The sequence below is a fragment of the Malaclemys terrapin genome, chromosome 2 (assembly GCF_027887155.1).
Source record: "Malaclemys terrapin pileata isolate rMalTer1 chromosome 2, rMalTer1.hap1, whole genome shotgun sequence".
NCBI lineage: Eukaryota > Metazoa > Chordata > Testudines > Emydidae > Malaclemys > Malaclemys terrapin.
Genome location: NC_071506.1, coordinates 132,843,695 through 132,871,245, shown reverse-complemented (window position 1 = coordinate 132,871,245; position 27,551 = coordinate 132,843,695). Strand labels below are relative to the sequence as shown.

At 49.5% G+C, this 27,551-nt stretch overlaps 2 protein-coding genes across 4 annotated transcripts in view; both read left to right on the top strand.

The window, feature by feature from the left end:
- Positions 1-2,632: 2,632 nt before the first annotated feature.
- On the top strand, positions 2,633-8,197 carry EGR3 (early growth response 3). Of its 3 annotated transcripts, none has more exons than XM_054018415.1 (3): positions 2,633-2,913; positions 3,110-3,172; positions 4,711-8,197. In XM_054018415.1, the coding sequence occupies exons 1-3, from the start codon at positions 2,760-2,762 to the stop codon at positions 5,718-5,720; spliced, it is 1,227 nt and encodes a 408-aa protein (XP_053874390.1). In that variant the 5' UTR covers positions 2,633-2,759; the 3' UTR covers positions 5,721-8,197. The 3 variants fall into 3 exon arrangements, with proteins under 3 accessions (XP_053874390.1, XP_053874388.1, XP_053874389.1); XM_054018414.1 differs by lacking the exon at positions 3,110-3,172 and adding an exon at positions 3,999-4,142 and having other exon boundaries at positions 2,846-2,913; XM_054018413.1 differs by lacking the exon at positions 3,110-3,172.
- An 18,040-nt stretch (positions 8,198-26,237) lies between these two features.
- The window catches only part of BIN3 (bridging integrator 3), a 54,130-nt gene continuing 52,816 nt past the window's right edge, over positions 26,238-27,551 (top strand). The window contains exon 1 of the mRNA XM_054017361.1: positions 26,238-26,297. Coding sequence (XP_053873336.1) covers positions 26,290-26,297 — 8 coding nt within the window. The 5' untranslated portion in view covers positions 26,238-26,289. The remainder of the gene's footprint in view (positions 26,298-27,551) is intronic.

The window sequence follows — 27,551 nt, the reverse complement described above, 5'->3', positions numbered from 1 at the left end:
CCAGGGGGGCAAGCACCTAAGGGGGCCGGGCTCCACGCCCCCCTCCCAGGCTCGGCTGGAGGCTCGTTCCCCCTCCAATGCCAGCATCTAACGGGGCCCTGCTCCACCCCTGCAATTCAGGGTTATCTTTCCCGGTGCAAACACCTCCTGGGGTAAGGGCCCTGCAGAGCCACCCCCCCCTCCAGGCAATGGGGGCACAGTTCCCTTCTGGGCACTGCAAACTCCTAATGGGGCAGAATAAACCGCCCCCCGGCAGGACTACACCCCCTTCCACTAGTACACCTCTAATGGGGCATGTCCCCCCACCCCAAGTTTGCAGCGGAGAGCTCTCCCAAACAGCAGTGTAACTTTGTAACTTAGCCCCTAGGGGCTGGGGGTTGCTGCTTTTTTTGTTTGTTTATTTGTTTTGTTTGTTATGTGTTTGTACAGCAAGCAGCAAAATGGGGTCCTGCTCCAGGACTAGGGCTCCTAGGCGCTGTGGTAATACAAATAAATAATATAATTATTGTGTGTTAGTTGCACAGGCATCGGATGGGGACATGCTTGCCTCCCAAGGGAAGAGTTCAGGGATCATCCTGATGTGTCCTCCCCCCCCCCCCCCATTCAGACATGCTGCCCCCAAGTGTAAAATGTAGTACCCCACCCCCACCCAAAAATGAAAATAATGGCACATGTTCACTCCCACCCAATTCCCCCAACGAGTTCAAGGCTACACCTCCCCCCTAAAAGAAGAGGCATGCTTCTGATGATGCAGGCCCGCCCCAAACGTGCAGTTCAGGGCTCACTCTGAAAAATAAATCAGGGATCTAAAGATGCACAATCAACCCCGCTGTCGTCCCATCACCCGTCCCCCCCAAGTTTGCAGTTAGAGATTCATCCGCAAATGCAGAAATCTCATGCTGAATTCTCCTCCCTACCTCCTCAGATTCAGATTTCCTACACATGGATTTCACTCGCATTGCAGAGCTGGCCCTGCAGGAATTGGGTAAGTGGAACTGTTGCAGCATAGAATTTTTCCATACATTTGCTATATAACTCGGAGGGTTTTATTTAAAGATAGCATCAGTTGGCACACTTAACACGAAACCACCTAATTACTGACGCCTTGGAAGTGCCAAACTTTGAAGGGGGAGGGGAGGTTAAAAATCACAGGCGACCAACGAGTGTAACCAGCTTTAAATTATGCAAAGTGCTCCTGTGCATAATATCAAGGAGAGAGGTGCCGGGGCTACTGGATGCAAATTCATTTCTTTTCCTCTCCCATGATTAGCTTGAAAAGAAATCTCAAGTCTGCCGCGACTTCTGCAAGTTCAGCACCTTTAAGCCAGTGGTCTTAAGCACTTCACTCCCACAAAACACTGCCTGACACTGTGCAGTGGCACCTCCATAGCTCACCGTTCTTGGTTCCCTTGGAAATGAAACCATTTCCCTGTGGCCAGTTTTTCTTCCCAGCGTTGTGTATGCACAAAACCCAACACATCAAGCCTCTAGTTCCTCAAGAGAAAATCCTGGTTCGGACCCCCGTCTCCAGACCTACCTATCTTGGGGCGGGGGGAGGGGAGAGAATGCATGGAGTTAACATATACTAAATTGTGAATACTAAGTGATCCATAGGAATATGGATCCATAGGAATATCTCCCCAAATGAAAGTGTTTCTTTGCATGCAGGAGTTTGTTGGGAGGGGGGGGGGTTCAAGTTATGTACAGTGGTTATTTCCTGTTTAGCTTTACAGATGTGCATTGACAGCTTAACAAAGTTACAGCAAGCAACTAGTCAATTACCATCTACGCCGACTGTATTTAAAACACGGTTTGCTTTAAAAACACAATCCGATGGCACCATTGCAGGCGCCTGATTCGTTTGTTTTGCAAAGGGGAGCTGGGTGACCACCCAGGGCTGGGCACGAGTAAGTTCCGTGGCTAGAACTTGTCTTTCAAAAGTAATTGCGAAGTCATCTCAAAGTCACGACGAGCGCTGTTTCTTTTTAAAAGTCCACTCTGGCTGAGGGAGGCAGAGAGGTGCCTCTCCAGCCATGCCCGAGGTGAATACTAATAGCGAGCGCCCGGTGCACAGGAGCGCGGTCAAATCTTGACCCGGGTTAGGCAGGGCAGCTTGTCGTCCAGATGTGCTTTCAGAGCTATACAGCCGATAAAGATACTTTTTTAGTGCACCGAGGTGCTTTCAAAACCCTGCACCGCGTCCCTTGCTTTGCATCGCAGTTGCAAAGCAGCATTGGCTGAGGTGCTGCTTCCTGCTTTCTAGTTTTCCATTGTGAGGAGCTTCCATTGTGACGTCGCCATCTCGGCTGGGCTTTGTCTGTCCATATATGGGCAGCTACGTCACGGAGCTTTCCAGTGCCTCACATAAATAGGCTGTGGATTTCCCTACCAGCACATTTGGGCAGCAGTGAGTGAACCTGCTCGCAAGCGAGGGGGACAGAGACAGAACGACAGAGACAAGGAGGGAGGAGGGATCAAATACTCCCACCGGCTTCTACAACCAGATCTGCAAGCCAGATCACCCCCTCCCATTCGAGGAAACACCACCAAGGACCCACTGAGGATTGTACCCCCATCCCTTTCCCCCGCCTCCGCAAACCACCCCCAACTCCCCCGCCTACCCCCCCTCAAAACCCCCTCCCCCACCCCAACTTTTCTCTTGCATGATTTCCCTTGCACGGATTTGCCACTCGGATCGGATGCCGTTTCATTGGGAGCTGAGCTCAGAGCCACGCTGAACCTGCTTCTCCTCCAGTGCTATGACAGGCAAACTCGTGGAGAAGCTGCCGGGGACCATGAACACTTTGATGAACCAGTTGCCTGACAATCTGTACCCAGAGGAGATCCCCAACTCTCTGAATATCTTCTCCAGCAGCAGCGAGTCAGTGGCTCACTACAACCAGATGGCTGCAGGTAAGGGGAAGGGATATATGGGGAGGAGAGGGGGTGGGGGTAAAGGAGGAGGACGCGTGTTGTGTGTGGGGTGTGATGGAGCCTAGAAGGAAAAGGAGACGATGGGGCTGGGAATCTTTCCCCCACCCACCCACCCATCCATCCAACGTCCCCTTCTTTATGTGTTTCTATGCGTTCGCTGTCTCCGCTGCTGCAGGGCTTTCCTTCGCTTCTCGGGGCTGTAGTGGGGAGTGGAAGCTGCCAGACAGAGAGGTGGCAGGTATGGTGCCGGTGCAGAATCGCGGGGGGTCGGAGGGTGGGCAGCGGGTCCTGAGGTGCAGGCTTAAAGGGGCCATCTCCAGCCACCCCAGGCGCTATTCAAAGTCATGGATGCTTCCCCTTGGACAGGGATAGTGTGTATATTATACGTGCGTGTGTACATGCAATGTGACGCTGTGTGTGTTAGGTGTCTCTCCCTCTGTGTGTGTATCTAGCTAACTAGAGATATCGACATCTGTGCTGAGTATCTATTCCATGGGGTTAGTCCAGAGTCTGCTGCCCATTGCTGCTTTAGGCACTGGGGAGAAATAATCCGGCACTGGGGAGAAATAATCCGGCACAGACTTTTTTATGAATATTGTTGTCAGAACGATAAGGGTGTGGGTGTGTGAAATCTATTTTCCAACATGGGGATGCAGCGGGAGTGGTGGGAATAGGGAGCTTTCGGGGGAGGAGGAGATGGAGCAAACCCTTGGGGAGACAGGTGAGCCTGTAAGGCAGAGAAGCGATGGCTCCGCTCTCTCACCCCGCACCCCACCCCTCACCCGGGCCAGGAGTACTTGGGTGCTGCTGAAGTTGCCCCGGCTGCTGCTCTGGTTTCTTCCAACTTGATTTCTTGGCTGGGGAGGGAGGGGGGGTTCTAGAACCTCGATCCCCGCTCAGGGAGCCGACCCGGTTCTGCTGTCCCCTCTGCACACCTCTGCCCCGATCCGAACCGCGGAAGCTCTTGTATTTTGCCAATTCAATCCGTTGCAGGATTGCAACTCCACAGCTGCGCTGCTCGCTCTAAAACTCCCTTGTATCTTCCATAACTGGGCTGAACGCAGAAAACACGGCAAGTTTGTAAAGCGCTGGTGGCCGGACACGGGTCCCTTGGAGTCCCCAGCTCTGCCTGTGGGGTGGCAAAGCATCTGGACACCAGCTGAGAGACCAGTTCGCTCTTGGCAGCCTGAGCCTACCTGTAACTTCAGGTACCTGCTTCCTCCTGACCCACCTCGAGGGCTTTACTGGGCTATAGCCATACGAGACAACACAATGCGTGTCTCTCTAGTCCGTCTGTGTGTGTAGTTGTCACCTCTAGAGCTGTCTTTGTGGAGATGTATATGCAGTCTATATGTAGATTGTCCCAGCTGTCTATAACTGCGTGTGTGTGAACACCTATGGGTATGTATTTGTGTATCAGTGTGTATGTGTGAGCACAGGTGTGTGTATTTGTGGCTGTGTGTGTGTCACTACCCACGTATGGATACACATGGCTGTGGGTGAAAGTACCCATAGATGTATATAATATAGATCTCAGCCAAGCTTCTGTTTCATTTTCCTGCTTGTTACCTGGGCAGTGGTTTGGGATTGAGCCGCAGTTCTAGGTAAAAGTCCCTCACCTGGGTATTTCTCGCCCCATCCCACCTCTCTGGGTGTCCCAGATCTTAGACCCCGTCCCGTTTTCCCTCCTCCTGTTTTATCTAGGGCCCCAACATTTTTGCCTGCACCACTCTCTGACGCTGCGTTACTCATCCCCCTTCTCTTTCCTTTTTGCAGAGAATGTTATGGATATTGGATTAGCGAACGAAAAGACCAACCAAGAGCTGTCGTCCTATTCGGGTTCTTTCCAACCCACCCCTGGCAACAAGACTGTTACCTACCTGGGGAAATTTGCTTTCGATTCCCCGTCCAACTGGTGTCAGGATAATATTATCAGCCTCATGAGCGCTGGGATTCTGGGGGTGCCCCCTTCCTCCAGTGCCATCACCAGCACCCAGACCTCTACAGCCAGCATGGTGCAGAACCAGGGAGAGGTGGACCAGATGTACCCTGCGCTGCCCCCCTATTCCACCTGCAGTGACCTCTACCCGGAGCCAGTGTCCTTTCACGACCCCCAAAGCAACCCAGGGCTCACCTATTCCCCCCAGGATTACCAAGCAGCCAAGCCAGCCTTGGACAGTAACCTCTTCCCCATGATCCCAGACTATAACCTCTATCACCACCCCAACGAGATGGGCACACTCACTGAACACAAACCCTTCCAGAGTTTGGATCCCATTCGGGTCAACCCTCCCCCCATCACCCCGCTGGAGACCATCAAAGCCTTCAAGGACAAACAGATCCACCCCAGCTTCGGCAGCCTCCAGCAGCAGCCCCTCACCCTCAAGCCCATCCGGCCCAGGAAGTACCCCAACCGGCCCAGCAAAACTCCGCTCCACGAGCGACCCCACGCGTGCCCGGCCGAGGGCTGCGACCGGCGCTTCTCCAGATCCGACGAGCTCACGAGGCACCTGAGGATCCACACGGGCCACAAGCCCTTCCAGTGCCGCATCTGCATGAGGAGCTTCAGCCGCAGCGACCACCTTACCACCCACATCCGCACCCACACGGGCGAGAAGCCCTTCGCCTGCGAGTTCTGCGGGCGCAAGTTTGCGCGCAGCGACGAGCGCAAGAGACACGCCAAGATCCACCTGAAGCAGAAGGAGAAGAAGGCCGAGAAGGGCTCCTCTTCCTCCTCCTCCTCCCCGCCAGTGTCCTTGGCCCCGGTGGTCACCACCTGCGCATGAGGCTCCCGCCCCGATCCCTGGTCCCAGTGCCTCCCAATTGCTGCCTTTAGCAAAAGCGCAAACATGGGGATCCCTCACCAAGGAACAGTTGGCAGTGCGCGCACCTCCCCTCCCGTCCCCGCTTAGTGGGGACTTCGCTTTCAATCGGATCGTCTTGATCCGAATCGGCTGCGGGAGGGGCGGGGGAGCCCCCCACTTCTCCCAGCGGAGCGTAGTGGGGAGCGGGTGAGGGGTTGCAGGGCTGTGATGTGCCAGCTGTGGAAAGGCATGCGGTGCGAGCGAGGGTGGTGGTGACGGTGTCGGGGAAGCTCCCCGCTCCGAATATGCGCGCCCCCTTCCTCCCCCCCTCACTACTCATTGGAGGTGGTGGGGGGAGCACCAAAGCGCAGTGCTTGCTGCCCGTTGAGACTGTGCGTCCCTGTGTGTGTATGTGACTCTGAGCTGAACTGGGCTGCTTCGGCGTCAAACCACCCCCAAAGGACTCTGGACAATGGAGAGAACCAAGCCACCTCTTGGACATAGTGGGGACCTTGGGTATCATTGGAATGGGTGGCCTTCCATCTGATCTAAATGTTTCTTACAGAAATGCCTAGGATGCTGCTGCTGCTGCTGCTTCTGGTCTCCTGCCCCCCTCCTCTTGGAGCCGCTTCCTTTATGTTTTCCTGGTCTCTTCACTACTTGTCTTCGAGGCACTTCCTCTGATGTGCTGGAGAAGGGATATGGCTTGGGATCAGCTCTTGGCTGCTCCAGATTTATCTTCATGGGTTTATTTTTTAAACCGATTTCCTTTACAGGTTCATCCTCTGTCTCCTTCCCCCTCACCTCTTCCACCCAAAGTATCCTCCCTTCTGGAAGGAAGAAAGAAAGAGGCAATCCCCCTAAATTACACCATTTCACTCCACTTGGTGTTTTAGTTCATGTCACATTTAGTATGAAAACCCTTGGGAAGAGGGGGAGAAACATCTTTCTCCCTTTCATCTGGATGAGAAGAGGTTGTTGCCATTTCTGTTCTTGTTACCATCTCTACAGCAGTTCTGAATTAAAATATAATAAAAAATATATACAGTATGTATTTGTTAATGTCACTATTGGCTTTCTAGTACAGTACCAACCATATATAAAGGTATATAAGTATTTACAGCTTTAATGTTTTATTTTTGGAGAAGAGAAAATAACTGTGAGGAGTAAAATTTTACTCCAAACTTTCCTCCAAAGGGAAGATGGGGGATTTGTATTCAACTAAAATCCTCTTTTATCACACCCAGATCCACCTCCCAGTTGTCCTCAGTAAGCAGCTCTGAATGTACTTGCTCAATTGAACCCTACGAAAGATGGGGAAAATGGAGCTGCTTAGCAGCTTTCATCAAAGATCTGACTGAATGTACTGTTGTTACCTATTCAATCTTTTTCCCCTGTGGCTAGTATACTGTTGGGGTGAGGGAGGGAGGGGGGAAGTAATTGAGTTTACAGGATGTCTGATTTAAAGTCACTTTATGCATCTTTTCACCCTTTATTTTTTTCCAAAGCACCATTTTTCTGTGGTGGATTTAAATGGACTAGCTATCTAGATCTTTAAAAAGAAACTAAAAGGGAAGTGGGTGATGAATTTCCAGGTACTCCTAGCTTAATCTGGGTTGACAATATAATGTTGGGGAGGGTGGGAGGGAAGATACTGATTGATCATTTTTTTTCAGCAGAAGGGAAATTCTTTACAGAAATGCAGAAAACAGTATTTTGCTGAATACTTTTTATAATGTGATATATTTTTATTTTAATTGGTCACTTAAAAAAACACAGGGAGGAGAAATCAGTTATCCCTCTATATTATTTTTTTTCCTTTCTCCTTCTGGTATGTGCATGTCACTGCATGACTGCTCTGATTTTTTCTTCTTTTGTTTTAATAAAACTGTGCTCAGACATTTAAGCTAAACTAAACAAAAATAATTATTATTTAAAAAAATATTTGTTGCCAAAAGGTTGTGCTATTCAGGTTTGATGTCTGCATGTGATTTTTTTTTTCTAAAAAACAAAACAAAACAAAAACCATACAACATAAAGGAGAAGAGAGAAAACGCAATCTAGTTTATGTGAACTGAAAGGAACACACACAAAAATCAGGTTTAAACATGCAAACCTAAGGGAATGATATTTTTGAAAGTCTTTTGTATAAAGTTGAGTACTTAGAGAAAAAAAAAAGACCTACCAGATGTAATATATTTTGTGGATGTTTTTATTTCTTGGATTTATAGTACCTTATACTAAGGTTAAAAAAATTATGCTTGATATTGTGAAAAGGTGATAATTTTCACACACATTTCATTTGCTCATTTGTCACGTTGTAATGCAAATATGATAGTTAATGCATACAGCATTTTTAAGAAAAAAAATCAGAAATATTGAACTGATGTATTGTTGTACCATTTGCACTGTGAGCAAATGCTAATGCAGTAAATATATTGTGTTTGCTGACAATCAAATCCTGTAGTAAATATCTTTATTTGATCTTTCTTTAAAAATATATATATATTCTGAAATATATATATATATATTCTGAAAAATCTCTAATATGTAAAGAAAATGTTAAAAATGGCTTGCTTGAAACATGTAGGATGTTAGGCATTGTGCATCTCTATAGATCAGATCTGGAATCTGTTTGTACATTTTCTAGTGATTCTGATATGATTTTTTAAAAATAACCCATCCTTTTACCAATCCCATCTCCTTCAGGTTCTGTTTACAGGGCTAAGTGGTCAGAATTTAGGGTAACAAGGACTGGCCACATTACGTCTTATTGCTCCTCATAATCCTCCCATTTCCATTTCCCAGTGTATCACAGAAATTAGAAATGGAAGAAACCTGTTAAGAATTGAAGGGCCCGATCCAAAATCCAGTGACATCAATGGGCGCATCGCCCTGAAGTAGTCTTTGCAGCAAGCCCCAATCCAGTATCAGCATTTGGAGGGTGGGCTGTTCTGCACAATATCTTCTTCAGGGCTCTGTCCAGTCTTGAATTTGTTATTGACTGATGCTGTCACCATTTTACAGACACTCTTAATTGTAAGTTGCAAGGCTCTGTTGTATCTACTGGATAATGGAGGGTGAAACGGGGTCTGGTGGGTTCAGCTGAGCTGTTAATACTCTACCTCCTTCCCCAAGCCAAATCACTGCAGGTATAGAAAACAGGAGATCTGTTCCATTCTGATAGGTCATCTGAGATGAAGTACATGGGCTAGAAATAATGCAAGGGTTTTAGAAACTGCTGTAGTAACTGCAGGAAAGAAAAAGCCTCCAATGGGAGATTAAATATGATAAGAAACTGAGATAGTTTGAATGGACATGTTCCTCTTTACACCCCAAATTCAGGTGCACAGTGAGTCCTGGAGGATTGTGAAGCTTAATTCGTTACCGTTTAGAAAGTGCTTTGATGGAAAGGACTGGAGAAGAGCTAGAGGAGTATTCTGTTAAGCAATAGCTCATCTTGTTTGCAGGTGGGAGTAGCTGTGACTACTCACTCGAGGAAGCTGCTGGGAATAGGACTGGCACTTGCTCAGGTTTTTGCGATACCCACAAATGCACACCCCTCCAGATCATAAGGCCTGTTTGTTCAGCCCCTGCTCCTCTTTTCTTCCATAGGAACAAAGGGCATATAACGGTGGTAGGCCATGGTTCAGCAAGGAAGCACATGCCTACCCTGGACTTCAGTGGGACTACATGCGTGCTTGAAGTCAGGCATGTTCTTAAGTACCTTGTTGAACCAGGGCCAGAATGAGCCCTCGCATGGTGGCAGGGTGGGTCTGTTTGGGCAGCGTTAGAGCAGTTGGATCCCCCTTAACATTATATTCCTCCAAGGAATAATTCTCTCTTGGGTTACAACATCTTCAATCATACAAACCCAGCAAAGGAAGAGTTTCTTTTCTCTGCTTGGTGTACATCCTCCTCTCTAACCTGCCCTCCCCTTATACTCTTCTCCTTACTCTCTTCTGCTTTAAGAACCTAGACTCACGCAGGCTACTGGGGCGAAGGGGAAGTAGCTGAAGCAGTTTTGGCAAATCTCATGTACTTCAGATTTTGTCTGGGGACAAGTTCTGAAGTAATTAACTGCTACTGCCAGGTCAATGCAGTTTTAATTACTGTAATTTCACTGATATTTTTTCCTTATATGGTCCTTACATTCCAGTAGACCCAGTGGGGCAAATTATCCATGGTGTGACTCCAGTGATGTGAAATCGGGTAAATTTGGCCCAGTCTTGCAAGCTGGAAGGGATTGGTTTAAGTATCAGCTTTGAAATACCTAGACTCTCCAGAACCACAGGTTCAAATCCTAGCAGGGTCCGCCCAACTTTTCCCCTTCCCCCGGAGGTAAGTTTGATTTCTGTGTGCTGATTAGGGCATGTGGGTCACTGACATGAGACCGCAACAGCTGACATTCTATCTGCAGTGCCTGGACGTTAGCGATCCCATGATTCCTTCCATAAGATTAAGGGCTTGTGCCGATGTTTTTAGTAAGCAGTTCCCCTCACCGTCCCCAATACTGTTGTGACGTTTGCCGTGGGCAGGTTGTCCAGGGCTGGTGGCTGCCTTACAATGGCTGGTGGTGTGTTTTCTCTGAGGCTATGGTTCGTAGAGTGTTTTGGGATGGAAGCCGCTATATAAAAATAAGGTAGTCTCTTGTTGCCTATTTCTGTGTGTAATTTCTTGGCCCTTTTGGATTGTACAATTCAGAACACACCTGGGTATTGATGGGTTTCATCTGGAGATTTCTCTTGGAGGTTAGAGGCCCCCCCCCTTCTCAGCTTGAGATCCAGGTAGCTACAGTGAGACACTAATAATAACAGTGAATTTGCAAAGCTAGGAGAAGAATTTTCCCCTGTGCCCAGATGTGAAATAAACTGGTCTCTTTGTGATGACCAAATGTCAGTGAAACAGAGCATTGTGACAGGATAATGGTCTCCTGCTGCTGTCAGCACAGTCATTGTAAATGTGTAACCTTCCCTTGTCCCAAAGTGGGTGACACTGATCTTTCCAGTATGTGATGCAGACCCTGAAAGGAGGCCTACAACAGCCACAAATAGAGCAGGAATCTCAGACCGCCAACTCTGCATCTTGTCTGTAATATTTACGATGAACTGTCCTTTGTATTTCTGAGAGAGACAAGGTGGGTGAGGAATATCTTTCATTGGACCAACTTCTGTGGGTGAAAGAGACAAGCTTTTGCGCTCTGCAGCGTTCTTCTTCTGGTCTGTATTTCTGTCACTGTCAACAGTTTGCACTTAAAAAATGGTGAGACCAGAACAGGTTTGTTGGGGATCAAGGTAAATTTGGGTCTGTGGCATGGGATGCCTCTTGTCAGGCCTGACAAGAGAGAGGGGTGTGGTGGTAGCTAAAGATGCCATCTTGTAGTCCCTCTGCCGCAGCAGGGAATCCTTCATGGTTGTTTCAGAAGAGTTTCCTACCAAAATAATCCTTTTAGGGTGGAACTGGAGTAGGAGTGGGGAGGTTGCCTTTTGTTGTGGAAGTAGTCCAAGCGAGCAGGGCCTATCGGGTATGTCTGCGCTGCAGAGTTAGTTTGGGTGATCGGCACCTGGTTTCATCTGAGTTCCCATGTCCTCACTGGAGCTGTACTTCCCCCATGTGTGTCACAAGGACTTCTCCTGGGGCACAGCCCATGGTTTTTTGTGCTGCAGTCAGTTGAGACACTCTTTTTCACAATGAATTATGGGATAAATGGTCTGTCCTTCTGGGCACATGGGCAGAATTGTAGGAAGGCATTGGAGGACAATCAGCACTTGAGGGATTTAGCCTGTATCCTCACTGCCAAGTGGGCAGGTTACCAGCCCAGGTGAAAGCAGAACCCAAGCTTTAACCCAGCCCCCTGTCGGGCCAGTTAGGCTGTGTGGAAAGCACCAGTTTTCTCAGGAGAGAGAGTTTTGTGTGTGGATGGGAGGAGGGTTAGGGACAACACCCAAGTAACAGCCTCGGTTAACGCCGCAGTGAGGACATTCCCATAGTGTGTCACTGCCGTTTGGGACTGGGACTGCTGGATGTTTCTAGCCAAGATGTTTATTGCTCCAAGCAAGGGACCTGCGGTTCTTCAGGCCCAATCCTGATCTCACCGAAGTCCACAACAAACCTCCCATTGACTTCGGTGAGAGCTGGATTGGGCCCTCACATAAGGCAGGTCAGTTACTTCTGCTCTCCCCCGTGATGTAGGTATTTGAGTATTTGCAGGCTGAACCTGCAAGGTGTTGAGCACCTGCGTTCTCCCGATGTCAATGGGAGTGCAGCACCCTGCAGGAAGGCTGATGGTTGCTCAGGGAGCACAATGCTTTCCGGACCCCTTCTGGACTTTCTGGCATACGTGTGCTGTTGCCAGTCACACCCCAGTTTATCTGGAATAGATCTGGTCTCTCTCTCTCTCTTTTTAACAGTGCCCTTTAATTTTATGAATAAGCTCACTGGCTGATGTTTAGCCTTTGCAGTAATAACATCACTTCACCCTTGTCTGGCACCTCCCAGCCCAGGCTCTTAAAAGACTTGACAAACATTTAATTAAGCCCAACAGCCCCCTACGAAGTAGGTTTCATTTCCCAACTGAGGCACAGGGAACAGAAACCGCTTCCCCAAGGTCACAGTGAGCTCAGGACAACAGCCCAGGAGTCCTAGCTCCCAGCCCATTGCTGTAATCACTAAACCCAGCTCCCTTCCTACAGCTGGGGAATAGAACCCAGGAACCCTGACTCCCCATAACTGCTCGAGCTGTTTGACCACTCTCCTCCGCCTCCACTCGCCCCACATGGCATAACACTGCATCTTCTCAAGAGGGTCTGGCTGACATTTGGTCCCGTCATTGGACTCCCCTCTCCTTGAAGTCAGTTGTTTGTGTGGAACCAATTTTTCCTTACACAGTGTGGCAATTTCTTGCCCCAGATTTCAGCGCAAACATTTCTAGAGGAGAGTAGGAGTCGTGCCTGTGGAAGCTGTTTGGGTAGATTATAATGTTCAGTCCTTATATACGCCTCCTTTGCAGACAGTTGAAAGAAGGGCCATTTTAATTTGACAAGGGAAATTGCTCCTGAAATCTGCCGGGCCTTTTTAAAGGTCTCCTAGTCTAACCAATCTGTGCCCTCTCGGAAGGGGAGCCCTGCTATTGCTGATGCAGGCAGGGGCCATGGGCTGGGGGACTCCAAAAGGGAGCTGTTATGTTTCGTTAATATCAGCAGTTGTGTGTGGGTTGAGCTCCATGCAAGGTCTGTGCTATCGATTGCTGGTGGTGGACAGGCCCACAGGAGACTGACGACTCACATCTCTAACTCCTTCTTTAAATGATTTATAGGAGTCATTCCTATTACTGCCCCTGACAGTCTATTCCTTATAGCAAGAGCTCTCTGTGTAGAGGAAGCAGCTTAAATTCCATCCATGCTTGGCTTTCCCTTGCAGCCGGCCCCATCTCTGTTCAAATGCCTTCTCGTTCCATCTTTTTGGTTGTGTTTTCCCTGCTTTTTGCTTCAGAGTTTATCCTGCCCTTCCCCCCAGTCATCACTCTTGCCCCCACTGCTAGTGACAAATCTGATCTCCATCACCACAGTGCTGGAGCATCTTCCAGGTATTTATCCACACAGTGCACCCCTGCAAATTGGAGAAGTGTCCTTATTCCCATGTTGGGGAGGGGAACGGAGGCACACAGAAGAGGAGCAATTTGTCCAAGCTCACATGGGGGAGAGCTGGGAATGAACCCTGATCTCCTGCATCCTTAGTTCAGTGCCTTAGACACAAGGCTGTCTTTCCTCCCTGCCAGAGACAGGGGAGTGGAGGGGCAATGCAGGAACTTCCACACAGTGTTGTTTGTCGGTGCTAGGTCCGATCAAGTTTTAAATAACCTAAACTGTGGGCTTCTCCATGATCTTTCACGAGGCTCTTCCATAAGCTAATAGACATCCCAGCTCCCAATATTCAACCTAAGTGTTCCTCTGCTAAACATCCTGTAGCCCCTAGATATTAACCCTTGGACTATCCTACATTCCTCTCCTTTGTTGGTTATTCCCTTCAGGCACTTGCCAATGGCTGGGTGTCTCACCACTGGTCATTGTCTGGCCAAGTTGCTCATATTCAGGGTCCAATTTGCCAGAGGTGCTCAGCAGTCAGGCCTGATTACAGAAGGATGATGAATGCCCCAAATTCTCACTGAAGTCCAAAAGCAGTTCAGGGCCCCTCACAAGATCAAGCTCGATAGCTTTCCTCCTACATCAGCCCCCTCACTCTGCTCAGTCGCTTCCCCATCTCTTCTTTGCTCTCCACCTAGTTTGCTCAGAATTTCCTTCTACCAATGAGCCCAAAACAGAAGGTGTCAGGCAGAGAAGGAGCAGTTGATTGAAACAAAAGAAGGAGCTTGCATCACACCAGCCAAGGAAGAGGGGGAGCTGTGGGGAACCCTGTTCACCCAAGCCAGGGAGAGAAGTGGAGGCTCTTTTTAGAAGAGCTCTCCCTTCCCTCATCCCCTGCCTCCTGGAGCTGCTCTGATGCATCTCCATCGGCAATCCAAAATGGCATTGTTTGTTTGTTTTTTACTTTGCTGCCATGTCTTATTGCAAGCTTCCATCTCATTTGCTATCTGCTCTCACCTCTAGCTGTATTTTTTTGGCCATTCCTGCTTTCTAAATGTCACCTATGCAGTGAATATCTGTGCTTCGGGATCTCTTCTCCCTAGATGCATTTGCCCAAGATCAATCTATGTTCATTTCCTGCCTGTGTTTCTAACCTCCCTAGATCCTTTTATGTTAATCCTTTGTCCTCACTGGTGTTTGTAACACCTCCCAGTTTAGTATCATCTGCAAATGTAATTACCGTGCTGTTTACCTGCACATCCAGATTGTTAATAAATAAAGCCAGCCCTAGCGCTGATCCCTGCAGCTCTGTGCCGGACACCTCCCCACTGCACAGTGCCATGGTGCATTACCCTTCGTCGCCAATCCTTCAGCTAGTTTTCGATCCATGTGACAGCGCTCACACATCCAAGCCAATTTGAATTAGCTTCTCAAGTAAGAGTTCACGAGGCACCATATCAAATCATTTCCCCAAGTCTAGATGTATTATATCTCCCGTGTCCCCTTCATCCACTCATGTTGTAATTAGAGATTAAAACGACTGAGTATTTCTGACGTGGTATTTACTTCAGCCGTCTCCAGTGCTGTGTATTGCTTCTGGTTCCATTAGCCTCTACATCTTTCTTTCTCAGGGGCTTATGCCCCTTTTTCTCCTCCTCTTGCCCAGACTCTTCTGCTGCTCAGGGGGTTTTAGAGCATGACTATCAATGGAGCTGCTCCCTGCCACACCTTATATCTCTCTCCGCATGGGCTAAATTACACTTGTCTCTGGCCTGTTCCACATCTCTCCAGGCCCATCGGAGTTGCATATCCCCTTCCTTTGTGTTTGTCTCCTCCCTCAGGTTTGTGCCTTAGGTAAATGTTATCATCTATCTGGGCCTGCTCCTTTCTTCTTCCAGGTCCTTGATCCGTACACTGGATTGATACTGATCCGAGTGACGGGCGCCTCACCCACTTTCAATTGCTCCACTTGCCCTGCAGTTGCCACTCTGCTTTTCTCTTCCATGCGCGTTCTTTCTCCATTCCAGCTGCTCACTCTCAGCTAAGCCCTTCGAGCACTGCGGTACCCGAAGCTCCCCAGGGAAGCTGTGCCCGCAGAATCAATGGTGCAGTCTCAGAACTTGCTGCTAGGGAATTTCTCCGATCATCCTGCCTAAGTTTGCCTTGACTTAACACAGCTTTGCTCTCAGTTATACCCCTCATCCCATGCGGAACCACTCCCGTTCCTTCTTGGTGCTTATGCCCTTCGCGTAGTTGTAGACAGTTCAACTGGCCAAGCTGCTGGCTCATTGAATCTTCCCTTCTATTCTCTCTCAGTATTGCCCTTCTCCCCGCTGCCAGCCACTTCATTCATCCACCCTCTTGCCCCACAGACACATTTTCCATGGCTCTCAAATCCCAGGCGTCCCTTCCATTGCAGTTCCCTAACCCCTCCAACTCACAGGTGCTTATAACTTGCTCAAACCAACACCAAATGGGAAGGAAAGACAATAAGGGACTGTGTAGTGCAGTGGTTCTCAACCTGCGACCTGCAGGCGGCTTGTGGCCCAGTCAGCACAGACCTGTGGCCCATGTGACATCCTCAGGGCCATACAGGTAGTATTGAATGCGGCCCACAATGGTAAATAGGCTGAGAACCACTGGTGTAGCGGCATAGGTAGTCAGTCAATAATCTCTTCCTTTCCGCCCCACCATCACACATTGGAGTTACACAAGTGCCCTCTCCATGCAGCCATCACACACACACTTTCCCCACCACCGTACACTCCATTCCCCACTCCTCACGCACATGGGCATGTTCTCTGCAACATTCTCCTGATGTTCAGTCACTCTCTGCATCATCAACCCTGCACGCACAGCACCCCCCTATATGCACATGAATCCCCTTCCCACCACAGGCATGCCCCTCTCTCCCTTTCACACACCTTATTCCCATGCCCACAACAGCAGCTCTAAACTTCCCCAGGGTTCATGTACACCCAGATTGCCTCAAACACAACCACTCCTAGGAGTGGCAAGAGAATGGAATTGACTAAACTTGCTGTGGCAAATGGGGCTTGAAAATGCTTAGGGCTTCACACACACACACACACACACACACACACACACACCTTTGCAATTTTAAGAGTCTTCTTTTTTTTTTTAAGTCCCAGGAAAAGAGCAGAGAAAATCTCCCCTGATCTCCCTCCCCCCACCCCACAAAAAAACATGCTGGAAGTTATTTTCCTCAATTTTCCATGTTTTGTACTGAAACTAGGGACTTTTTTTATTTCAGTTTCCTTTCTGAAAATAACTCCGAAACTATAATTTCCTCCTACTTGCTTTTCCCCTTCTTATTTTGATTTGCAAAGTCGCTGGCTTTGTGGAATGATGCCACTGCACCATGGCTTGCTTTGTGCCTTGCTTTATAACTGCATTCTTTAGGGCCCCAGTCCTGCAAATACTTACAATTATGTGCAACTTTTCTTACATGAGTAGAGTTGCCGAAATGCTTAAATACTTGCAGAATCAGCATCTAGATTAGTGAACCAGCACCCCAGTCCTACAGACACGTATGGCCGTGAATTATGTTATTTGTATTATGATAGAATAACATCATAAGAGAATCATCTAAGACCAAATTCCTCTTTGTTCTAGGCACTGTACAGATATATATTAAGTGACAGTCCCTGTCCTGAAGAGCATACAGTATGAATAAGACTGACCAAGGAAATATTATCAGTTTTACAGATTAGGAACAGAGAGATTAAGTGATTACTCTAAGGTCACACAGGAAGTCTGTGTCAGAGTAGGGAATTGAAACCAGATCTTCTGAATCACATCCAGTCACAAGACAGTCCCTAACCCTAAACCTTGCGTGCTTCCATTTTTTTCAGGTGTGGGTTCTAAAACAAGGGGATTCAAATTTTAACACCAATTCACTTTCCTAACTGCTGCTTCCAGCTCATAATACTCTCTTTCTCCATTCAAGGCACAAGTGAGATCCAGCTCTTATTATTTAAAAAAATTGAAAAAGCAATTAAACGATCTCACGATATTTGAAACTCTCTCTGAGTTTGTTTGTGGGGAGTGAAATGTCTAGGGATATTTATCTCTCTTAATTTCTCTCTTGCATTAGGCTGCGACACGTGCCAGGTTCCCGCGACGTTCCCTCCCCTGTATGTTAAGAACAGTTTTTCTGATTTCTGTCATGCAGGGAAAATTGCGATAGATTTGAAAAGCAGCGTATTCCCAGGAGAAGAGTGGATACAGATGATTTGTACTTATGAGAAGAGATGTGGCGGTGGGTTTATTTGTTCCCCCTTTTACTCAATGAATTCTTCCATTTTGTGTAATTTCTCAGATAAGAAGTTTTATCAGAAATAGGTTTTACTTGTTAATGACACTTAAGTGTACACAGTTAAACACAGGCTATCAGATCTAAAAGCTCTGCCAAAACCTGGCGCCAGTCACTACCCTGTCTCCTTGCTGGGGGTTTGTTTGTCTGACAGCTGAAAGGAGTCACAGCTGAAAGACAGTCTTGTAATGAATGCACTGTACTGGGATTCAGGAGGGCTCAGTTCATTTCTCAGCTCACGGCCACAGACTTTCTGTGTGACCTTGGACCAGTCACTTAATCTCACTGGCTGAGATTTTCAAAGCTGCCTAAGGGGATTTGAACAGGCCAGTTCCCATTAATTTTAATGGGAACTGGCCAGCCAAATCCCTTTGAAAACCTCAGCTTCTCCCTCTGTAAAATGGGGATAATAATACCTCTCCTCCCACCCTTTGTCTTCCCTGTATCGTCGGGGAGCTCTTTGAGGCAGGAGCTGTCTTGTGCTTTGCGTTTGAACCGTCCCTCGCACTGTGGGGCTTTGATCTCAGGTGGGCCTCTGGGCACTATTGTAATACAAATAATAATTTGTTGCTGTGAAAAAACATGAGAATTTGGGCTGCAGAACTTCCAGTTCCAAGCAGCACAAGTGACTGCTTCTGGGGCTGCATGGCCCTGTGTTGACTCAGCAGTTCATACACCTGATCTCCCTGCTCCAGCAGTGCAAGGGCGTTTACAGCCTGACCTAAATTTCCCCTGTGGCAACAGCAAGAGACAGGGCTCACTGCCAGATCCTGATCTTCCACTCCAGCAGAGGGATCGGCTGCATCCAACCCTCATATTTCTGTCTGGCTAAATGGAAGAGGAAATATCCCACCAATTTACCCTGATCCCAGCAACAAGGGGCGTTGGCCTTCCCTGGGCTCTTACATTTTTTATCCTTCTGTATTAAAGCACTCCATCTGCATTGGGCTGAGTCACTGGGAGCAGAGGGAGCTCAGCGTCTGGCAGGATTGGACCCTGACAAATTGGTCATAGCAGAGGGCCAGTCACGGGATGGAACGAAATCAGTAATCCCAGATCAGATTCAGATGTGGCATGAGACCAGAGTTGCAGCCGCTTACACCAGCTCTGAATTTACCCGGTGTGCAGTTGTGCTTGTTCTGCATCTCAAGACCCAGTTCTGCATTCCAGCATCCCGGCTGGTAGGGGGCATTTCTGTGTGTTTCTTGTTGTGCCTCTCCACTGCCTTGGTGCCAATTTGAAGAGCTGCTATTCTCAGCTCGCTGCCGCTGCACGAAAAATTAAACTCCATCTGCTCCTCCTGAGAGAATGAGGGAAGAAACAGACTCCTCCACCTGTTAAACTGCACTAGTTGCCATCTAGGGCTTTGCTACGGAAACTCAGACGAGTTGCGTAAGGTAAAGGGACTACAAATCCCCAAGGCCAGTTGGTTGTGCCAGGCGGTCTCCAGCTGACCAGTTTGGAAGAGCAGAGCCAATTTAGACACCCTCACACCCGGGCATAGCACATCCAGGTCACGTTAGCAGAGGGAAGGTTTTTTGGTAGATGACTTCATGGACACAAATTCCATAATAAGGATAATACTGGTGCACGGAAACTTCAAGCACGCTTAGGAGATGCTCTGCTATTTCAGGCTCATTTCTAGCAGCAAGAGGAGAGATTCCTGCCCTCTCCAGCCTGTTTTCCTCCCAGTGGTATAATCAGAGCCCACAGATAATTGAGGCCTTTTTTGGCTTTCCCTTAAAACACGCTGTCTCGTTTTGTTGTGTCTGCACAAGCAAAACAAGTGACATAGGCAACTTCCAGCCAAAGCAGGAGAAAAGGTGATGTGGGTGCACTCTCCCTGCTGGGGTGATGGTCTCTGCAGAGACTATCCTGGGTTGAACTTCTGCCATGCTGTATGGTAAGATCCCTCCCCATCTCTCATGATGGGACATAGAAGAGATTCTCCTAAACACCAGTAACAAGACTATAAGTGCAGATACGTCCCAGAGAAGATTTCCAATGCCCTCACTCATAGATCCTGGATCATAGAATCATAGAATATCAGGGTTGGAAGAGACCTCAGGAGATCATCTAGTCCAAACCCCTGCTCAAAGCAGGACCAACCCCAACTAAAGCATCCCAGCCAGGGCTTTGTCAAGCCAGGCCCTAAAAACTTCTAAGGATGGAGATTTCACCACCTCTCTAGGTAACCCATTCCAGTGCTTCACCACCCTCCTAGTGAAAACGTTTTTCCTAATATCCAACCTAGACCTCCCCCACTGCAACTTGAGACCATTACTCCTTGCTCTGTCATCTGAGAACAGTCTAGATCCATCCTCTTTGGAATCCCCCTTCAGGTAGTTGAAGGCTGCTATCAAATCCTCCCTCACTCTTCTCTTCTGCAGAATAAATAAGCCTAGTTCCCTCAACTCTGGTCCTCTTCCCGGCAGCCCTGTTGGAATAATCTGGATCTTATAATTCTGGAGAAAAGTCCTGGGAACGCTGATCCCACAAACCCCTCCTCTGCAGTGTCTAGATTCACAGGTTGTGTCTGTTTCCTCCATAAGGTGGCCCCTGAGTTGTACCTACCGATGGACAACGTGTCTAGTCACCTTCTGGCACTGGGGGGACTGCACATATCATGGGATTTGCTTCCTCCTGAGGAGGAAGAAAGGCTCAAGCTCTAGAGGAAAGAGAGTCGCAGGATGAAGGCAGTATTTGGGTTCACCAGGCTGTTAGCGGGAAGGCTGGAAGGAGGCAGCTGGCTCTCAATAAGGCTGCCAAGCCAATGGAGTTCCATGTTATGAAAGGCTCATGGGGCAATTTGTCTCCATAATAAACTGGATTTTTCCATTATGCCTTGGGAATGGAATCAGCAACTTACTCACCAGGGGGACCCACCTGGAAGCACAACTCCCATGGTCACCCCCCTCTCCCACCTCTAACACAGCAGGTGCTGGAGCCTTTGTTGTCTGCATCCTGATGTTTGGGTACTCCCAGGTTTGCAACATTCAGCTGGTGCCCGTTAAAAGACTTGATATTCTCCCGGAGCCCTTTTTAATTGGTTTCAATGAGCTTGGTAATTAGTTTAATTATCTTCTGTTATTGTGCGGTGCCTTGAGATGCCAGTCAAGTCTGTGAGTGCAACGTGTCAGATGTGGGGGTATTACAAAACCCCTGGGAGGAACTCAAATACCTACCATCCCATGCCAGGAAAACCAAGAGCAGGAGCCATTTGTATGGTGCAAGATTTGCAAAGGGCGTCTACCTCCAAGACCAGCTCAGCATGGCTCCTACCAGTTTGGCCCAGGGACAAGCTTCCCTTCTGGCTCAAAAGGCGGACATGTCTACTACACACCAGGAGAGTGTGGGTGCCGGTTTCCGCTGAGGAACTATGCAGATAGCGCATGTAACCTATGCAGCTGGCAGAAGAGGTACTGTAGAAGGCACTCTGATGATGTGTTTAAATTCGGCTCCAGCATTACTCCCCCTACTGGCAGACACAGCCCCAAGCCTGTTCTGGGATGGAGATTACCACTTGCATTCTTCTATTAAGACAAACTGGTGGATCTCTAGCATTAGCCAGCTCCTAAGTGCTAAGTCATCAACATGTTTTGTAGAGGCTACTGCTGACGTATGGGGGAACTGGACGGTTCCAGAAACAAGTAAGAGAATACAGAGCTCTACGTTGCTAGTTCAACTCCAACATAGGCTGATGCTGCTCAAAGCTGTTACCATCCGACTGCTGTTTGGTGGCCCCTGGGAAATGAGTGCAGTGGGTCTCAAGTTTAGAGAGGAAAGATGGTCTTGTAATTAAGGCAGTGGACTTGGGACTATGGAGATCTACATTCAATTCCTATCTCTGCCACTGACTATATGGCCTTGGGTTTGATGCTTAGGTTCTCTCAGCTTCCCATCTGTAAAGTGGGGATAATAATACTCCCCACCCTGAGTGTGAGCTTCAGGGCACGGACTCTCTCACACCTTGTGGGTGTACAACACCTGGCATGATGGGGCCCATAGGTGCGACCATAAAACACACAATAATCAGGGCAGTCTAGTTCCAAGGGGCAGGCCTCACCAAAATCACCCCTGCAACTAGTGCGAATTGCCTCCTTTTGTTGGTGGTTTCTACAAAGATGGAATGGACAGTGGAGACTGAATACCCCTGTCTCCCTTTCAAGGTGGGGCCTCCTGGGGTAGGGGCGGGGCATGCCAAGGGAGCAGCGAGCCAAGCAAGGCACCCCTCTTCTGCCCATCACCAGACAGTTGCTAATCCAGAACCCTTCCCCCGCCCTCGCTTTATACAGAGAGATGAATAGGTGCCAAACTGTGGGCCAGATCCTCAGCTGGTGCATATTGGCATAACTCTGTCAAAGCCCCCTGAACTGTGTCGATTTATACCAGCGGAGGATCTGGCCCCATGTGTCCAAAGACCAACCCCAAACCTTTAAAAAGCCTGTGGTGGTTTCCTCTCTCTGGTGGAGTGGGATGGGGAGGGGGGAAGAAAAATAATGCAGAGTAATTTTCCCTGAAGATGTTCATGCACATTCTCTCTCTCTCTATTCTTCATCATGCTTGGGATCCTGCTAATAAGTCAGAAAGGAGGAGGAGGGGGAGAAAGAAAGGAGCTCTGCTGAGCTTTAAGCCTGGTATCTCCACACAAAAAAATGCTGTGACTAATGCTCCCAGTTGGCAAAAAGGCAGTGTAATCAAAACATTTTTTTTTTTTTTTTTAGTCCTTAAAGTTAGTCATTCTGCAAGCAGGAATCCAAACAGGCAGACATGAAATGGAAGCCACAGTGCCTGAGAGTCTCTTATGCAATAGGCAAGGCACTTAGCTAGGAACGCTTCGGTATTGTCCTGGACGCTTGTGGCTTTTAAATTGGGAAAGGAGCAGCATCCGGGGAGTGGATGGCTCAGGGGGAGTGACAGGGGGAGGATGTGCAACATGCAGCATTTCACTGCCAGGTTCCTCAGCCCAGGTCAGTAGTAACTAAAAGTTCTAAAGGAACTTTGGCAGCTCACATGAACATTTGGTAGGGTCCCAGTTGAGTTCCCAAAAGGCAGATGTGCCACCACTGCACGGTCCCTTTCTTGGTAGTCTCACCAGAGAGACCATGGACTGTATGGGCTGCAGAGAATGAACTCTCTCTGATCCTATAGGTCCAGCGTGTGCAACGGGGCAAGCTCCGCTGCCAATGTGCCATTTCTGGAGAGGCCTCCTCTGGAGTGAAGTTCAGTCTTCATTGCCCATTCAATCCAAGAGCTGTCTCTTTTCTGCCCTCGGAGTATGTGGGTGAGGTGAAAAGCCTAAAAACTCACCCCCTCGTGTTGCCACCCAGCCCCCCCAGCTTCTCCCATCACCTTCTGAAATGCCAGGGCCTTCTGTGCCCTCTGTTGGGCTTACTTTTGGAGATGCCCTTTTATCTACTCCTAGACCAAAGGCATCTCAGTCCTCCACCACCCACAACTCCAAGTATCTCTCTAGCCATGGAACATGGAAAGATTCCCCCAGGCAAAGGTGTAGTTGGTAAGAATGACCATAGTCATCACCCTGGAGCACCACCATTTTACCTTGGGACTGTTAGTAGTAAGGGTCCAACTGTTCTCAAAGGTTCTCTTTATACTGATCCAAAAGGTTACCTGTGCCGTCAGTCCCCCTTGCTACCTGAGAAAACACAGGAGCCTTTGTTCTCTAGCCCTGTCCCACCCTGAGGATACAGACAGGAGTCTGCATGGTCCTGACATGATGTTCTAATTCCCCATGTGCTTGGCAGACAAGTGACTGACTCAAAGCCTTTTCCTCACATCCCACTGGCACGGCAGGGCACCTGCCTGCACTTGACAATCGCCCTGTTCACGTTTGGAACTGAACAGAGGCTGTGGCTGCTGCCATCTTGACTGGCACTCAGGTCATTGGCCTCTCCCTCCCTGTGCCTGTTTCAAAATAGGAATCTGGGGCCACGCTGCAGAGAAGTTCAAACCCTGTGCCACAAACTGGAGTGAGACGGGTCTCCCAGGAGAAGCTTGTAATTGGCCTGGATGATGAAATTGGGTGGGGGAGAGGTAAGCATCTAGGACTGCAGAGAGGAGTACATCTGACAGCAGCAGCAATCGGGGTGGGGAGCTTGTATGCAAGTCCTGGGGTGTGAAGCTGAGTGTGTTGTAATCCAGCCTTCTGCAGTGGTGGCTCCAAATGTCGCACTAGTTCTTTGGAAGGCAGCAGCATGCCCCGTTCTTTACTTATAAGGGTGTACGATCTTGCCTGGGAGGCGGAAAATCTAGCGTCTGTTCCCTGCCCTGTTAACTGACTAGCAGAGGGACAATAATCCAGTGGTTAGGGTATTCACCCAGGAAACTCAAATTCAATTCCCTGCTTTGGCATGGACTTCCTGTGTGACCTTGGCCAAGTCACTAAGGACCAGATATTCAAAGGTATTTAGGTGCCTAAAGATGCTAATAGGTGTCTCGTGGGATTTTCAAAAGAGCCTAAGAAGATTAGGTGCCTAACTCCCACTCGGCGCCTGTCTGCATCTTTAGTCACATAAATACTTTTGAAACCCTTGGCTTTTCATCTCTCAGTTCCCCATCTATACAATGGGGCTAACAGCATTTCCCTACTTCATGGGGGTGGTGAGAGGATAAATGCATTAAGGATCATGAGGTACTCAGGTACTACAGCAATGGAGGCCAGATAAGGACCTAATGAGAGAGGGCAGGACCTATAACCTTACTGGGTACGTCTACAGTAGAATAAAAGATTCACAGCATGGCCACGGCTGACCCAGATCAGTTGACTCGGGCTCAGGCTGCAGGGATAAAAATTACTGTGTAGACTTTGGGGCTTGGGTTCTGGGACCCCCTCACAGGAATCCCTTTAAGTCACTTTGATTAAAATTTTCCAACTAATCTGTTATATATGGGTGCCTCCCTTTTTTTGATGCCTGATCTGAGCCACCTGGAGCCTGACTTTCAGAGGACCTCAAACCTTGCAGCTCCCATAGACGTCAGCGGGAGCTGTGGTAGCTCAGTGCCTCTGAAAATCGTGCCTGATGGCATAGGTCCTGAAAAATATTTAGACGCCTAATTTCCATTGATATCAATGAGAGTTAAGTGTCTAAATATTTCTGAAGATGTGGGCCTAAGTAATTCTAATCAGCCACTCAAAAGGCATCCAAAATCAGAGGGCACAATCCAGCACATCTAAATGTTTTGGTCTTACTCTTTTTGCTTCAGTTTCTGTATCTGTAAAATGGGGCCAGTTACCCCTGGAAGCTTGTGAGGGGCAATTTTTAAAGGTTTGTAAATGCTTTGAAGATTATAAATGGTAAGCTATATGGTTCCCTACTCAGTTCCCATGTACTTCATCAATTTCATTGACTATTGAGTGCAACTGGACCCTTCCTGACATTGCAAAAATCATAATACAATCGTTCCCTCAAAGGCTTTTAAAAATAGTATGCAATTTATTTTCCTTCTTAGTCACTTGCCTCCACCTTACTTTACATTTAATTTATCTTGTTCGTATCAGTTCCTTGCCATGGTCCTGTCTCTCAAGTTTGTTTTTCTTGTGGATCCTGGCATTGTTACTTGTTAACCTTTTTTGTGTTGTACCAGCTCTCTGGCAACCTGGAATGACTACACCAAGACTCAATATTAAAGGGAAGAACTGGAAGCCTTACTCAATCCGCCCAACCTGGCTGGATGCCTACACTGAAATGACTAAGCCAGAGTCGCTAACCTGTCCCAGCATGTACTGGGCCTTGTGTAAATGCTGGGATGGCTTCCTCAGGGGCTGTGTCTAATAATAAATCACGCTTAAAATGAGAAGCTAGCTTCAAAGTTGTCCATGGAGAGACAAGTCTTTCCATCCATTGGAGCAACACCTCTTTATCCCACTGCCATAGACATACGTAACTGCTGCAACACAGCCCCCAGTAGCACATCCACTGTGCAACAACAGAGGTAGATTTTTGGACGAGGCAAGTTGGGCAAATTCTGTCTCCTAGGAAAAGCGCTGTGGAATGCGCACACTGCAAATAGGCCCGGGCCCATAAGCTGTCCACTTTGTGAAAGCCATTCAGCTGCATGGGTGTCAATTTATCTGCCTCGGAAGGCTCCCGGGGCTAAGCTGCAGCTATTGCTGGGAGCTGAGTTTGAAGTTCTAGGCTATTCCCCAAAGCCAGGCCCTGGAGTGGCTCAGAGAAGGGCTGCTGGGGGTCATTGCAATGTGCTGGGCTGGAGCACGTCCCAGAGAGCTGGTGATGGCAGAACCGGGGAGTGATCTCTGCAGCCTCGCAGGGCAGTCGCATGCCAGCCTTGCTTTGTAAAACTGTGGTGCAGCCTCTCACCAGCTCAGCCCAGCCCAGTGATGTCATGACACTGGACAGTGATATCACAGCACCAAAGCACGGCTCCGCATCGTGACATCACAATACTGCACTGTGACATCACGACAAAGCGTGTGACGGCGTGGCTCAGCCGGGGCCTGGGCTGTCTGGGAGGCAGCATGTTAACGTCCAACTGGCCCCGCCCCCGACGGTGCGTGACGTCACGCCGTCTAGCGTGCCGCTTACCTCACTTCCGGAAGGGGCGGGGCTAAAGAACAAGCGCTTCCGGGAGAAAGCCGGGGCCGGAGGGGACCATGAGCTGGTGAGTGAAGCAGGGGGAGACGCTGGAGGCTGGTCCTGCTCCTCCGGCCCCGGCTCTTGGCCTTTCTCTGCCGTCAGCCCCGGCCGACCGCTCCGTCCGGGGTCTCCCCGTCTCCTCCGCGCTGGGCCTCTGCGGCCCCCTCCCCCGCCCGAGATACCCGGGGCTCCCCGTTCGCCCAGCCCTGCCCCCACCCCCCGGCCCTTCCCCCCACTCCCCGTTCGCCCAGCCCTGCCCCCACCCCCCGGCCCTTCCCCCCACTCCCCGTTCGCCCAGCCCTGCCCCCACCCCCCCCGGCCCTTCCCCCCACTCCCCGTTCGCCCAGCCCTGCCCCCACCCCCCCCGGCCCTTCCCCCCACTCCCCGTTCGCCCAGCCCTGCCCCCACCCCACCCCCGGCCCTTCCCCCCCACTCCCCGTTCGCCCAGCCCTGCCCCCACCCCCCCCGGCCCTTCCCCCCACTCCCCGTTCGCCCAGCCCTGCCCCCACCCCCCCCGGCCCTTCCCCCCACTCCCCGTTCGCCCAGCCCTGCCCCCACCCCACCCCCGGCCCTTCCCCCCCACTCCCCGTTCGCCCAGCCCTGCCCCCACCCCCCCCGGCCCTTCCCCCCACTCCCCGTTCGCCCAGCCCTGCCCCCACCCCACCCCCGGCCCTTCCCCCCCACTCCCCGTTCGCCCGGGCCCTCCTCCCGCCTCTGTCCCGGGTCCCTGGGCCTTCTCCCGCCTCCCCCCTCCCCTCCCTTGCATCCGCTACTGACCTGATATCCGCATCCCTCTCGTGTCCTCGCCAGCTCCCGCACCACCCTCCTGTCTCCCTTGTAGCAAAGTGCTGTTGTCAGGTTTGTTACTGGGGGGGCGGGAAGCCACCTCGCTTACTGACCTGTGTGACCCAGTGTACGTGGGGTTGTTAACGTGAAAACGTGGCCCCTTGTTTACTTCTCGCCATTGGCGTTTGTTATTCCCTTTGGAGAGTGAAAGTGGGCTGGTTAGTTTCACTTTCTTTTAGTCCCTTTCACTCTCAGGACCCTCCGCCCCCCCTTACAGCACCAGGTTCCTGTAGAAAGGGCCTCGGGTCTGAGAGTCAAACATCCTGAGCTGAGTTCCTAGTTCTGCTGCTCTCCGCTCTGCTGTGAGAGTTGCTTCCTTTCTGCACATTAATTCCCCCATATACAATATGGGGCTGATATTTGGCTCCCCTTTGTGAAGCAGCTCTTGGTCTGTGGCTGAGAAGCTTGTTTTATGGTCTGATCCAAAGCATAT

Coding starts and splice junctions, on each gene's coding strand:
- EGR3 (XM_054018415.1), top strand. CDS start 2,760: ATGACAGGCAAACTCGTGGAGAAGCTGCCGGGGACCATGAACACTTTG. Junction 2,914..3,109: donor CTACAACCAGATGGCTGCAG/GTAAGGGGAAGG, acceptor CCGCTGCTGCAG/GGCTTTCCTTCGCTTCTCGG. Junction 3,173..4,710: donor GCCAGACAGAGAGGTGGCAG/GTATGGTGCCGG, acceptor TCCTTTTTGCAG/AGAATGTTATGGATATTGGA.